The sequence below is a fragment of the Haemorhous mexicanus genome, chromosome 4 (genome assembly GCF_027477595.1).
Source record: "Haemorhous mexicanus isolate bHaeMex1 chromosome 4, bHaeMex1.pri, whole genome shotgun sequence".
NCBI lineage: Eukaryota > Metazoa > Chordata > Aves > Passeriformes > Fringillidae > Haemorhous > Haemorhous mexicanus.
In genome coordinates this window covers 60,877,176-60,891,481 of record NC_082344.1, presented here as the reverse complement: position 1 = coordinate 60,891,481, position 14,306 = coordinate 60,877,176, and the positions used below count along the sequence as shown (strand labels likewise).

The 14,306-nt window shown below is 34.5% G+C and overlaps 1 protein-coding gene across 3 annotated transcripts in view; it reads left to right on the top strand.

Moving 5' to 3' along the window:
- SLIT2 (slit guidance ligand 2) overlaps window positions 1-14,306 on the top strand; it is a 258,432-nt gene that overhangs the window by 216,796 nt on the left and 27,330 nt on the right. For 2 of the 3 annotated variants that reach the window (XM_059845090.1, XM_059845088.1), the window contains 5 exons: window positions 2,157-2,320; window positions 7,150-7,274; window positions 7,403-7,500; window positions 8,901-9,040; window positions 12,910-12,936. In XM_059845090.1, the coding sequence (XP_059701073.1) occupies window positions 2,157-2,320; window positions 7,150-7,274; window positions 7,403-7,500; window positions 8,901-9,040; window positions 12,910-12,936 (554 nt within the window). The remainder of the gene's footprint in view (window positions 1-2,156; window positions 2,321-7,149; window positions 7,275-7,402; window positions 7,501-8,900; window positions 9,041-12,909; window positions 12,937-14,306) is intronic. The other variant, XM_059845089.1, reaches the window with a different exon arrangement.

Sequence of the window (14,306 nt, the reverse complement as noted above, 5' to 3'; positions counted from 1 at the left end):
CCACATCTGGACGATGTGTCCAGTTTCTCCAGTACAAAGCAGATGTTTATGACTACAGCAAATCCAGCAGAGGGGCAAGCAGGGTGGGAGGTGGCTAGATTGTATGAGCTGTAAGGAGAAGCTGCAGGAACTGGGCTTATCCAGCCTGAGGAAAGGGATGCCAAGGAGAGTCCTAAAACTCTTCAAGCCTCTAAAGATCACAGCAATGATGGAGACTCGGAGATGCACAGTGAAGAATCAAGGTAAAGCATCAAAACCTGCAACAAGGAAAATTTGATTGAACATAATGAAAAGTTCTTCACTGTGAGGATTATTCAGCCAGGTTGTCCAAAGAAGCAGGAGAATCTCCATCTCTGGAGATTTTCAGAGCTCAGCTGGAAACAGCCCTGAGCAACCCTGACTGCCAAGGTAGCCCTGCTTTGTGCAGGAGATGAGAATGGGTGAAAATTATTCTGTGATTCTCTGTCAGCGTCTTGTTGACACTAAATACATCACATCTGATTTCAGAACACAATTTGAGGCAATGGTTTTCCAGTTTTTAATTTTCATTGGGACCCGAAATTAGAACAAGCTACCTTCTGCAAACCTCATAATAATAATTAGGATAGTTAGGACTTTGAGGAGTATATTGACTAGTGCCTTTAGATATATCTGGGGATTCAAGTTTCTGAACAGCAGCAGTATTTAAAAACTGAATTATCTGTTTCTCATTCAGTATTGGCCATTTGCATTCAGCTCTCAGAAATTTCATACTGATTAAGCTTTCGGTCATTGATAATTCATTCAAATGCTACTATTTAACCAATTTAACTGCATGAAATATCAGTAAAACTTGGATAGATTTGATTGTTGCTGGTACTCTTTTCTTAATGGATACCAGTTATCCTTGTTAATGTTTTGATTTTAGCAGAACAATTGTTTTAGTTCAGGCTGACATACACTTTTGCAAATACAGAATGGAGAAATTCTAGGTATTTCTGCTTGTATGGGAAGTTCTCTTGTTACTAAGTCTCCTTTTTTAACTGCTCTGACTTAGGCCTGACTGACAAATATGTATATTTTCTCGAGTACAGCTTGAATATATTAAAAAGTTAATATGAGAGGGCTTTCTGCTCAGTGGGGCAGAAAAGCATGTTTCAGCTCGGGTAGTTCCTACTGCCTTTGCTTGCCAAAGACTTTCTTGTATCTCTAGAAAACCCACTGATTCAAAGCTGTGTAAAGTATTGAAACATCTGGAGAAGAGGATGTTCTAATACAGCCATCTGATAGTGTTTGCACATGTTGAGATGATCTGTTAAAAGTTCCATGATTACTGTGTTTCTTGAAAGGAACATGAGTGCATCTTTACAGAATAGCACAAGGCTTCAATCCTCCAAATTAACTACACAATGTCTCATTGTTTCCAGAGTTTTAAGAGTATTTCCAGTTTATAGCAGAGAAAATAAACACTTAAAAATCCGTTGCAGAAATTAATTCTGAAGATCTCTAGCTAAATTTTTTTTAATTAAAAAAAATCTCAAGGATCATTATTTAAAGTAATGGATTTGCTTTCATAATGAAGAAATTTTTATGTAACTACCACAAAGCTAGGATAATGTGGTTTTATTTACTTATGCAGCAGAAAACTCTTACAGAATTCTGCACATATTTGTGAGTTCAGTGAGACAGCTCCAAAGAGGAAATAATTAAATCCAATTTGGAAGCTTAGAAACAGATGGTTTGTACCGGCCTGAGAGCCATAAACTGAAAAGGAGAAAGATCAGGGCAGAATTCTGTGGAATTTTCTTGACTGCTTCAGAAGAAATACTTTATTCTTGTTATCTTGTTAACTGACCAGGATCAGTTTCCCTCTGCTGATACAGCTGATCTTCACTGTTACAAGCCAACAGTGAAACAGAGCTAGTTGGAATTAGCTCACCAAAGTTCACACATAGTTCTGTTAAGAATATCTACATTTCTGAGCTATGTTTCTACTAAAACTGTCCCTTCTTGATCTAGAACCCAAATCCAAACACTTAGTGCTGTAGCAGGCATTTTTGTCGTGGGAAAACAGGTTTGTGTTTTGAATGGTTTTTGCCAACCCATTTTCTGGCTTCTTTTTTAAAAAGCAGCCATTTAAAACTAGATTTCCTTCTTTATTTGTCTTTTTTCCATAGGGCTATTGGCGCAAATCCCCTTTATTGTGATTGTAATATGCAGTGGCTATCTGACTGGGTAAAATCAGAATACAAAGAACCTGGTATTGCACGTTGTGCTGGTCCTGGAGAAATGGCAGATAAACTTCTTCTCACAACTCCCTCTAAGAAATTTACTTGCCAAGGTACTGTTGTTTTTTTTCTCTTCGAAGTGTCAATTCCTAATTTTTACAAATAGTTGAGCTATGAATTACAAGTCTTTTGTACTCAAAATACATTTATTATAACATTTTAACTCAGCCTTTTCATTTTTACTCAGACTTAAGGATATATCCATTGGTTCCATTCAGGAAATGTATTTATTTTAAAGATTTTAATTCCTATTTCTTTTAAAATAAATAGAGAAAGAAGTCTTTGGACTTGTAGTTCAGTATTCCTCATGATGTACGTAGTACATCAAAGTACAGGATGTGCACAGGTACTTTGTACTGCCTCAGTCATGAATAGAGATTAAACATCTACACTTCCTTTAGCATTCTTCCTGCAAGCTGTTCACCATAAAAACTGTAAATACATCAGTAACCTTTGCAGTCTCCTATTAAATGTATAATATGTCTCTGGATATTTCAGAAGAAAGCACAAACCAAACCAGACCAAAACCAAACCAAGATAAGGGTAGATAAAGGAATGTGATAACCACTATAGAGGTCTTGATCTGAAATGTTGTTTAATGAGCAGGTGTCTCAGGGCATTTAACTCCATGTTGGTACCAGTGTTGCTGGCATTTATATCACAACTTATATAACTGTCTATTAATTCATAGGGTCATTTTCTGAACTGTGCTATTACTTTTTAGAAAAGTACCCTTTTGCTTACATCAAGCAAGGACTTGGTTTGTTTACTGTTAAATCTTTCTCTATTCCACTGATTTATCCCTTCTTAAATATTTTGAAAACAGAGAGAGCTTCTACCATGACTTCATTTTTTTGTAGTCCTGATTTAAAAACATTGAAAATCCAATTTAAAAAAAAAATTGTTCTTATATTTGTAAGCCATTACTAAGCTCATTGTGTTTTCTGAGGCATCAGATGAATATGATCTTTAGTCTTGTAAAAGTAACTTATTCTCAGTGTCTAGGTAATCTTAAACTTTTTTGATTTATTCATCTTTTAATGTATCTTCAAAGGTGAACTTTATCCCTTTGTCATTTTGTTCTTAAAAAAGCAAAGCAGTGGGACTTTGTCAGAATTTGTTATATCCAAAGTTGTTCTTTACTGCATATTTTATCTATTCAGTCTTTTCTCTTTAGCCTTCCTGTCAAAGAACTTTTTTTTTTTTAATATAAATACCACTGGAATCCATCTTGTAACTTGGGATGCCAGTGAAATTTTTTTCCCTCTGATTCCCTCTTGAAGCAGTACATCTCTGAGGTCATGTCAGTGTTCTTTGCATATGACTCTCATCTATTGCAAAGTCTCTTAGCCTCATTTTAGAGAGGACATTTGCTGGCCAGTCTGATCATTTTCTTTACCAGTATCCACTGACCCATATTGCAGAAGTGCTTTTGTTGCACACTGTCGTAGGGATACAAGTGAAGGAATATTTGCATGGATATGAGGAACCTGTTTAGTTATTTTCTAGCTTTGTTAGTTTTAACGAACTGTATCACATCTGTCTACAATCATTTTTGTATTTCTGTCAATCCAGAAATTATATCTTATTCCCTCCTGCCCACCAGAAAAGAACCTTTATATGATTGTGCAGGGGAAGAGCTGTGTATTTGTTTCACTTCCAAGAGTGGAGAACTGGTGTTATGGGTACCTTTGAAAGCAAATAATTTTCCTGCCACTGTCCTATGAAGATGCTCATAATTACAGATTGCAAACCAGCAGCTCTTCAATGACATTATGGCCCTCTAAGGCATTTTGATTCTTTTGCTCAAAGATAAGTAATCTTATCTTTTGCTTAAAAGTGAACTGCTGAATAATAGAGATTAGGGAACTGCTATGTTCCTATTAGAACCAAAATTTTTGCTTATGAATAAAAGGGCTGTTTTCAGAATATCTGTTGATGGTCTGCTGCTCTTTATGTGTTTACAGGAAAAGAATAATGTGTAATTCCCTCTTATCACTATCTGTGGATTCAATTGATAGTGAATTGGGTGCTTGAATTTTACCCACATAGTGAATAGTTCCCAGTAAAAATGGCATTTCACAATGAAGTCTCATCCCAGTTGTAAAGCTCAACAAAATCACCTTACCTTATTCTAATTTTATGAATACTTTTACTGCAGGAATCATCCATTAATATTTTCTTCTTCCAGTTATTTTCCTATTTGTGGGTGGGTTTTTTCTTTCCTTTTTTTAATGTGGCCTCTAACAGCTTCTCAATGTTTTACCTCTTTATCATCCTTGCCCTGCTTCTAGAGATTCCAGGGCCTTGTGGTTTTCTGATACCAGGTAAGGTTATAAGTAGATCTGGAATGGGTGATCTGCTTAAGAACAGACCTTCTGACCTTCCTTCTGTGTACCTCAAGCAGACTTCTTTCCTAAGACTCGCATGCATACTGTTTGTTTTCCCCTGTGATGAATTTACAGATGATTATTCATGATACATCATTTTGTATATTGTGTGAGCAGGTTTTTTTATTTCAAAAGTCTGGGTTTAAAATCTGAGTTATCTAACTGAAATTATTACTTCCATTGCATCATACTAAAATTGGTGGTTTCATTAGCAGTGTAAATACTGCTTTAGAGGCCATATGGAAGAGAGGAGTCAAAAATGTCAGAGCTCAGTTTTTCTTGCAACAGGTTTCTTTAGAAGCTGGTTTGAGAGGGTTTGTGTCATGGTTTTTCTTAAAACATCTTAGCTACGTGTGTCTATATCTGTGTCAATAAAGTACTGTTAGTTTTTCTCAGTTTACAAAAGATTTTTTTTTCCTCAGGGCTTACTCAAGAACATAGATGCCTACAATTTTAAAAATTAAACTAACCGTAAGGTTATAAACCAAATTCTTTTTCACATGCAAGTCTTTTAACACACACAAGCAGGAAGAATAAAGGAACAGTATAGTGAAAGGAAAAATAGGTTCCAAAACTCCCTTTACTTTTTTTTTTATCTTGCAACTGAAGAATGATAAATCAAAATATTAATTTATATTGGATACTACATATATATTTGTTTGAAGTAAATAAAGTACAAAATGGGATAATGTTGCTTACTCTCTTCTTGAGACTTACGTTCTCATTTTCTGTCTCTGTTTTGGAAGTGAAATTTAGAGTGCTAATCCATTTGGGAACAAAAGCTTAGTTACTGAATGCTTTTTAATTTGTGCCAATTAATTAGCATTTTATTGCATGAAAACTTAAAAAGAGGATATAGTATTCAGAATAAATAGAAGGAAGGATTGACTCCCAGGCTACAGTGCAGTATTACAAATTTTTGTGTATGTGCCTCTTTCACTTAATTTTTTTTCACAGAACTTCTTAATATACTCAATAACCAGCAATAGTCTGTAGTACAGTCAGGACTTTCTAGATGTTGATACTATGATGTTTGTTTCAACTTTTTTACCTCTCCTGTGCACTGATCTAACAGATACTTGATGTGAGATTAATTTGCAAAGAAAAATAAGAAAGTTAAGCAATCTAAGTTTAAAATAGGATAAAGCCCTATATCTAAGCAAAGCCCTTTTAGCTTTGAAAACTCTGCAGTTTGGCTCATTTTGTGTAAAACCTGTTACAGAACAATCAGGCATTTGCTGTAGTAGGCCCCAGGAGTTTGGAATTTTTTTTCCATTTAGAAGAAATCACTGTTTGTTTCTTCAAAGGTGCAGTTCATCTGTGCATAACTGGAGCTTTTTTTTAGTAGGAGAAATCTGAATCAAACTAAAGGCAGTATTGTCATCAGGAGATAGAGAATGTATTTTCATTCTCTTAATTGGCATTTGATAAAGTCACCCATTTTCTCTTACAGTAATCAAACTTCACAAAAATTAGGAAAATTAGTCATTATTCATACACAGGTGTTTTCTAACTTCTAACAAGTAAGCAGTGATTTCTTCAGTTGTTTGACCAAAAAAAAAAAAAAAAAAAACCAAAAAAAAAAAAACACCTAGAAAAAGATGGTTCCTGACTTGAAAATTCACCATAAAATGTCTGTAAAACCAGGAAACTACAGAGAAAGAAAACCTACAAAATATCTGTTTAACAGAGATAAGGTTTGTGTAAATCAAAGCTCGAGTCTGGGTTCTGAAACTTAGAGTTTTGTCAATTTCCACTTCTGATCTCTTTCATTATAACCATTAATAGAAGTAGCTGGACTGCAAGCAGGGATTGCACTCTTCACTTGCACAAAGATTTGAGGCACAGTCTACATGATTTGTGGGCTCAACTAGCACAGCAATGCACAGAACTGTGGCTGACCCATAAGGAAGAAAGTCACAATACAGAGCTATTTATGGTGAGATAGCCTGGACCATCAGCAAACTGATTTGCTGATGTTCAAGGAATTTACAGTAATTTTACCATTTCATTTTGCCATCTATGTGATCTTGCAGATAAAAGATATGTTACAGCAAAAATTGATTTTTAGAAGTGTTCTCAGTAACACCATCCTGGGAGGGATTGAAAACTGTGATAGCCCAGTTTCTCACTGGCAATTCCTACTCCATAGCAAAAAAAAAGCTGAAATTGTGTTCTTCATTTTGTTAATACAAAAGAAAGGTAATTATCATGGATCAGAACTCTACAGCTTCCAGAGGATAGGAATATGGGAATCACTTTGGTGTCGGCTCCTTAACAAAAACTAAGAAGTGGTACTTTAACCAAAAATCCAATCCCATATTTATGTGGTCCCATCAAAAGAATGAAGGACAGTTCAGCATTTCATTAATATAGAAACACCATAAAGTCTAAAATATAAATTGTAAAATATAAAGCAACATGTCAGGTAGATCCTGTCCAATGTAAGTTAATACTTGCTTGTTTCTGACTTTCCAATTAATATTTTTAAGGGCCTGTGGATGTTAATATTCTTGCAAAGTGTAATCCCTGTTTATCAAATCCATGTAAAAATGATGGAACCTGCAATAATGATCCAGTTGACTTCTACAGATGTACATGCCCATATGGTTTCAAGGTAGGTACTGCATGAAGAGGAAAAAAGCTCACTGAAATGTGAGCTTATCCTTAAAAACCTTTAATTGTTCCCCCTTCCACTGGTGTGTGTATTTTCTTCTTATGTTATAATGGTTGTTCTCTCTGTAGGGTCAAGACTGTGATATTCCCATTCATGCTTGCATTAGTAACCCGTGCCACCATGGTGGAACTTGTCATTTGAAAGAAGGAGAAAAGGATGGTTTCTGGTAGGTTTTTTAATTGCAATACAGGATGGAAAACTACTGGGTTTTTTTTTTGTAAACTAATGGTATTAATCTTTAAGTTTGCTGGTAAGAGCACCACAAAGGCAGATTTTAGCACTTTGGATGTTTTAGAACATGTTGACATCCTTGGAAAGCTTCTAGAGCTTTGAATCTGTTAAAAACAGTAACAAATGACTGTGATTTGTTGAGGCATATCAGGTCAAGACAGCACAGTATTGACTCCATTATGTTAATTAATAGCTAGCTAGATCCCAGCTGAAAAAATCTCATAATTCATCTGTTGTTGTGTGTATTACTTCAACAGACAGCATGTAAATGATAAAATGCAAATCCCAGTGAAACAGAAAATTAATGATTCATTTGAAACTCACTATGCCAGCAGATAAACATGCTGTGAGCATTTTTAATCTTGAGTTATTTAATCACACAGTACAATTACTCCAGATGTACTTCATGAATTATGAAATAAAGTTCTTTAGCATTCTTATGTGAGATTATTAGTTATTTAATAATCTACACCTCAAGCTTGTTAGAAGTGACACCTCACAAAGATACAATTCATTATTCTGCAATTCGTTATGACATTATTCTTACTTTTAATCCAAATTCTGCCCAAGGATTAAATGGTCTTCTATTAAAAATTAAGTGTGTACATCTTAATACTATGCCTCAAGAATTTAAATTGACATAGTCATGCCTCAGAATTTGGTCTTTTTCATTTACTTGTTTGAACACTACATATTTTGAAAATCAAAGCAATCTCATAGTGAAAGCTTCAGAAATTATAGGTAGTGCAAATTATATGAAAATTTATGTGTGGTCATGTTTGAGTGACTTTCACATTTACTATCTATTTTGATGTTTTGTTTTGCAGAAACATGAATAAAAGCAAAAAAAAAAAATTACTACTTTGTAGAATTTATGCAGGCTTTGGTTTTTTACATGAATGCATGAACATTAAAGAGAGTTTTGTATTGGTGCATTTAATTGAATGATTGTGGAAAACTACTATTACATACTGATCACAGATTCCACAATATTTTCCATGTATTTAACTTTATAAAACCAAAAGGATCACTTTCCATAAGAAATATAATCTTGCAATGTAAATGAAGAATGCTCTTCAAATGGAATGCTCCATGATTTAATTTAGCAGGGGTCCTTAAACTAAAGACTAAGATATAGCTTTAGAAGCATTTTCTGTAATTTAAAATACAGAAACGACTTTGGGATTGTTTGATAAAAGGGCTTTTTACATTATATCAACCATATTCTGTTGTGGAATAATATAATTTTAATGTAATTCTATTAATTACAGAACTCCTTGCCTGGAATTCTCACCTAAAATTGTCCATGTGATTATTTGGTTTCCTGTATTACAGGTGCACTTGTGCAGATGGATTTGAAGGTGAAAACTGTGAAGTAAATGTTGATGACTGTGAAGACAATGACTGTGAAAACAATTCTACTTGTGTGGATGGAATTAATAACTATACTTGCCTTTGTCCACCTGAATATACAGGTAGGAGTATAAGATAAAGCACAGGTAATTCAAGAATTCCTAGCAGAAGAGTAATATTTTCCACTTTGCAGGTATATAAGTAGTTACTCTACTACTGATTTAATACCAGGTGTCCCTCCATGTTTTTCTCCTGTATGGTTTGTAGTCAAAACGAGATTTATTTCCACTCATTAATTCCTTTTTTTAGTTTTGAATCTACAGCATTTTTATATTTAAAAGGTCATTCAAAATGTGCCCCTCCTTACTGTTTGCCTAGACACCCCAGTGGAGGACCTCTGTAGCAATCTGAAAAATATTCTGCTTTTCTCCTTAATCCTCATTCTACTATAAAGAATTTGTCTGTGCCATTGGGGAACTGTATTTGCCTGGATGCTGTCCTGTACTCCACCAGAAACATTAATACCAAGTGTGATGCTTCCTGCACAGAATAAAAAGACAAGTGTCTATTGTTTCTGTCAGTTGGCAGGCAAGCCAAAGCACATCTTTCTCTTTGTGACAGAGGATCTCTTGCTTACTGTCACGGTCTCTGTGGGAATGGAGGATAGTTGGAACAGCAGCATGGAAGATGTAGGATCTATTGTTTGCATTGATACTTTTTATAGCACTTCTAACTAGGCAGATCTATTTTCTGTCATATAGTTGACCACTAGAAGAACATAGAGTTTAAATTCATTATTATTTAAAATGCATTAAAAAAATGTAAGATCCACCATAATTTGGGAATTAATTCTAGTCAGTCATCCTATATTTTTACTTTAATCAATTGAAGTTGAGCTCTGGGAAGCTGTAAGGAGAGGTAAATTCATGAATTAATTTCATTTATTGAGAACCCAGCTAACTCGTTTCTCATCCAAAATGTTTCCATCACTAGTTCTACAGACTGTTGGATTGCTCCCCTGTTTTAGGGTATACAAACTTAAAGTCAGTATTTAAATATTGGGAATGCACAATGAGTGAAGGTATTAAAACACAGGTATAGGAAATACAACCTCATAATCTAATAGAGGTATTAATCCAGTACTTATTCTGGGTAAATTTTTGGTAGAAATTCCCCTATGCAGGATAAGCTACAATATCTAAAGCAGTACAAAAGCCAAAAATCTATTAAACAATACGTGGATGATCCATATGTCTAAGGACAGACTTAATCTTCTCATAGTAGAAAATACTGTTTTGCAAAGTACCAATACCTTAATACCCAAGTGCAATTGACAGTTCAAGCCTTGGAAAGGAACAGCAGGTAGCAGTCTCAGTAAGTAGAAACAGCAGTTCTCCTACAGTTAATATTTCAGGTTATGGGTGAGTCAAGTTCAGCCCCCCTGGGATCAGTTGCTATCTCCTTTAAGAATGGGATCAGGTATTCTCTTGTGCAGGCTGGAAGAGTGCAAAGCAAATCAATCCAATATCACATCAATCACATCAACCCAGTACTGCTCTTCAGTGGCTTCATGCTAAAAGGTTTCCTATACCTATTACAGAGGAGATAGCTCACTTGCAAGTGCATTCCTCCTCTGCAGCTTTGCAGGTGTTTTTACCTGTGTTGCTCATTTCTACGTTTTCAGCCTTACTTTGGGTGCCTTTAACTGTTAGAGTCTGGTAGTTGGATTCACAGGACGCCATGAGAAGGACTGCTTTTTATTAAATATCCATAAAGTGGATACAAAGGATTGTCTATATGTCCTAGCCTAAAACTTTGATTAAGTGCGCCTGTTGCATTTTTGAAGTATTGTATATGAAATGTAAATTTTTAATTTACAGTTGAAATTAAAACTGATGCATTTCTCTATATTTCTCTATATTTCTCTCCTTTTTCTCTATGGATAGAGAAAAAAGGAGAGAATAAACATTGATAAAATTTTTGATGTTTGTATTGCAGTTGCACTTCTTTAGTCAAAATACAAGACAATGCATTTTTAAATTTGTTTCATATCTGTGCATAATTTTACCATAATCATAAAATGAGTTTTATAGATGCAATGCCTGCTCATAATATCTACAGAAGTCAGTAAGACACAAGAGTAGGTGAGAGCCTTCTCACCAGCTCTAAAAGAAATCAAAGCAATCTATTTCTAATCAGTAAGTTTAAGCCTCCAGTTAAAAACTGTTGAGAATTTACAATAGCTCATCAGACTTTTTTCAACACTTTTTGAAAAAAAGACGCTTTTCTTTTAAATGCATCACTAGAGCCTCAATTCATTTTGTAGTAATTGTAGCAAAAATTTAGGTGTTCCATTACACAGAGGAAAGTACAGAATTCTACAATAAACTGTCTGTCATACAAAGCATCTAATAAGACACAATGCGTGAGATCTTAAGCGTTTTTTGAAATTAGTTGTAAGGTGAAAATGTAAAACATTGAGTTAGACAAGGGGTCCTCACATCTGTCATTAACAGTCTTACATAATAAATAACCTTCAGTATTAAGAATTAGACTGAAAGCAGTCTGGGCACATCAGGATCTCAAAAGGGTAATGTTCATAATATAAAGTAATTGTTCAGTTGCCTCAAGTGTATATGAGGTATCAATTAGTTTGTAGAACTTTTATTTTTCTCAAGCCTTTAACCTGAGTTGAAAGATGAATAACAGAATCCCTGTCAAGTATATATACAGTAATTTTCATGGAGAATTTTGTAAACATTTGGATTTTGATATTTGTTCTAACAGGTTAAAATCAGATATGCATATTTCTAATGTTCGCTTTTTATGAAAGGATTTTTCACTAAATGAATTAATGTACTAGCTGGCCAAAAGTACCTTAACAATCAGAAAAACAGGTTATATATTCATATTCAGTATATACAAAGATTTTTAAATTCAGAGGTCTTGGTCAGAAAGTCCCTGAGCCATAAGTGGCACAGTGTATATACTAGGAAAATATTACTGTAGGCTTGTCATGTCCTCTTTTAATTAGGTTGACAATACTCTCAATTGTCCTTGTTCAACATGTCACAGCATATATGTGCTCAATATGAAACTGCACCAGCCCAGAATACTTTCCTGGGTGAATGATTACCTGCAAATATGCTTTACATTTCAGCAGCACAGTATAAGGAAGAAACCAGCTGAAACATGCTGGTATGAAATGTAAATCATTCTTCTATGAAGCCTTTTTTTTATGTGGAGGGTTTGTTAGAATCCAAAATGAACTGTAAAGAATGTTGCAGTGTAAAACCCAACAGCCTCTTTATGACTTTTCTAACAATCCCTTGAAAATCAACACTTTTCAACTATATTGTGTTGTCTTAAAAACAAGCAGTTAGAAAGTTTATGATGTTGCTGCGTAAGAATCAGGAATCTGTTTTGCTCTGCCTCAGTTAAGTTTTACAGCAACCACCACAGTTACAGGAGGAAATACAAAGAATGGTATTTGCACTATAATATGAGCTTTCTTAAGATCACAGACTGTAACTGTGACACAACAGTAAGCAAATGGAATCAACAGACATTCAGGATTTCTGATGGAACCTGGAGAAATAAAACATTTGAAATACCTCACTATGTCCTGCACTCTTTAATCTTGCTATTCTCTTAACATTACCATCTCCTTTATTTTAACCCCAGTCTAGTAAACTTCAGGTCATTGTATGTACATTCTATAGATCACAGATAATCATTTCTCTTGCTCATTGTCGTCAGTCATTAGATCACAGAACTAACTGGTCCAGAAGTAAAACCTCTCTTACACCACTGGTGCCATGTACTTCTTACCTTTCTGTTTGTTTTGTTCTGCTGGAGGTGAGACTTTGAAGCTTGCTTTGTTTGCTATATCAACCTCTCTGCTGCTATAGTTGTGCCTTAGCTTAATGTGCTATGCTGTTGTATTACAATGTAAAAAGTCTCTTGTCTCTTCTGTCTTTGTCACTGCAAGCTGCTAATCTGAATGAAGTGGAAAAAGGTCAGTTGTCTTTTAAACCTATTTTCACTTACCTTGGTATCTCACTTTCCTTTTCTTAAAGGTGCATGGATTTCAGTTATTGCAAATGACCAAATTGTATATAGATATAACTCAGAAAGCTCACTGCAAATCCTGAAAGTAGGCACTTGGCTGTTGCTGTGAATACATGTCAAAAGAATATTGTCAAAGATGCAGATCACTGTGCAGGAGTACTTTAATACTGTGTTCAATGTCTTTTTTTTCAGATATATTAAAAACTTGTGCAGACATTGATATAGGACTGATAAAAAGCTTACGTTATTGTGTCTGAAATCCTTATTCTTCTCACCTAAAAGCCATCCCTTGGTTCCATGCTAATGTATTCTCTGTCTTACAGCACTGTTCTGCTTTAATTCTTTCAATAGATTGTGTTACTAGAAAATATGCTGGAGTATCAAATGGCAAACATCTTGCTCCTCATTTCTGTGGCTTCTTATTTGCTGTAAATATCTAAAGAAACTGAAATGACCATATTAATCTGGGGCTTTGGTAGAAGAAAGGTAATATTGAAGAGATTTAAGACACTAACTTTGGGTGTTTGATTTTTAATTTTATTTAAGTTTCTGCTTAGCACCTATCACACACTAACAGAGATAAACCATCTTCTCTGCAATCTGATCATATGTACGATGTGAGACCTACCATAATCAATGGCAGCATATTTATAAAGTTGTATATTTAGTTTTAAAAGCAAATGAATAATTTTGTGGTATACTTGCCATTAATTTTATAAATATATTTTCAGTTTCTAAAGCAATATAATATATGATATATCGTAATAAAAATATGTTCATTATCCATGAAATTACATGTTGAGCAAGACTGCAGTTATATGATGTATGTTGTCTAATAACCTCTATGTTGATTAATTTACATATCTGATTAATAATTCCTGTAACTTAAACTCATAGAGTAAATTTTCTCTGTAACTGAGGCAGAGTATGAGATATTTTCAGAAAATTATTCCAGCCACAGGTTTTCCATGCTTAAACTGTCTTCCATTTAGACATGTTGCTGTATTTGCATTTTATTGCTACTCATCTGGACAGCAAAAATAGCCTGCTGTTTTTCTTGTTCATTTTCAAGTGTGACCTGTAACATATTAAAATTACAGATTATAGAAAGAACAAACTCCTCACAAACAAATTATCAAAGAGCCAGGGGATGTGAACTTAGTTTGGCTGCAAGACTAAGCAGATGTGTATGTGATACATGTCTCTATTAGCTTGCCAGCTGAACATGGAAGTTATTGATAGTCTACAAGGTGCCTGGAGGATCAGTCAGTTTTATCATGCTAGACATCTTTTGAACTGTGACAGTATTAGGGGAAA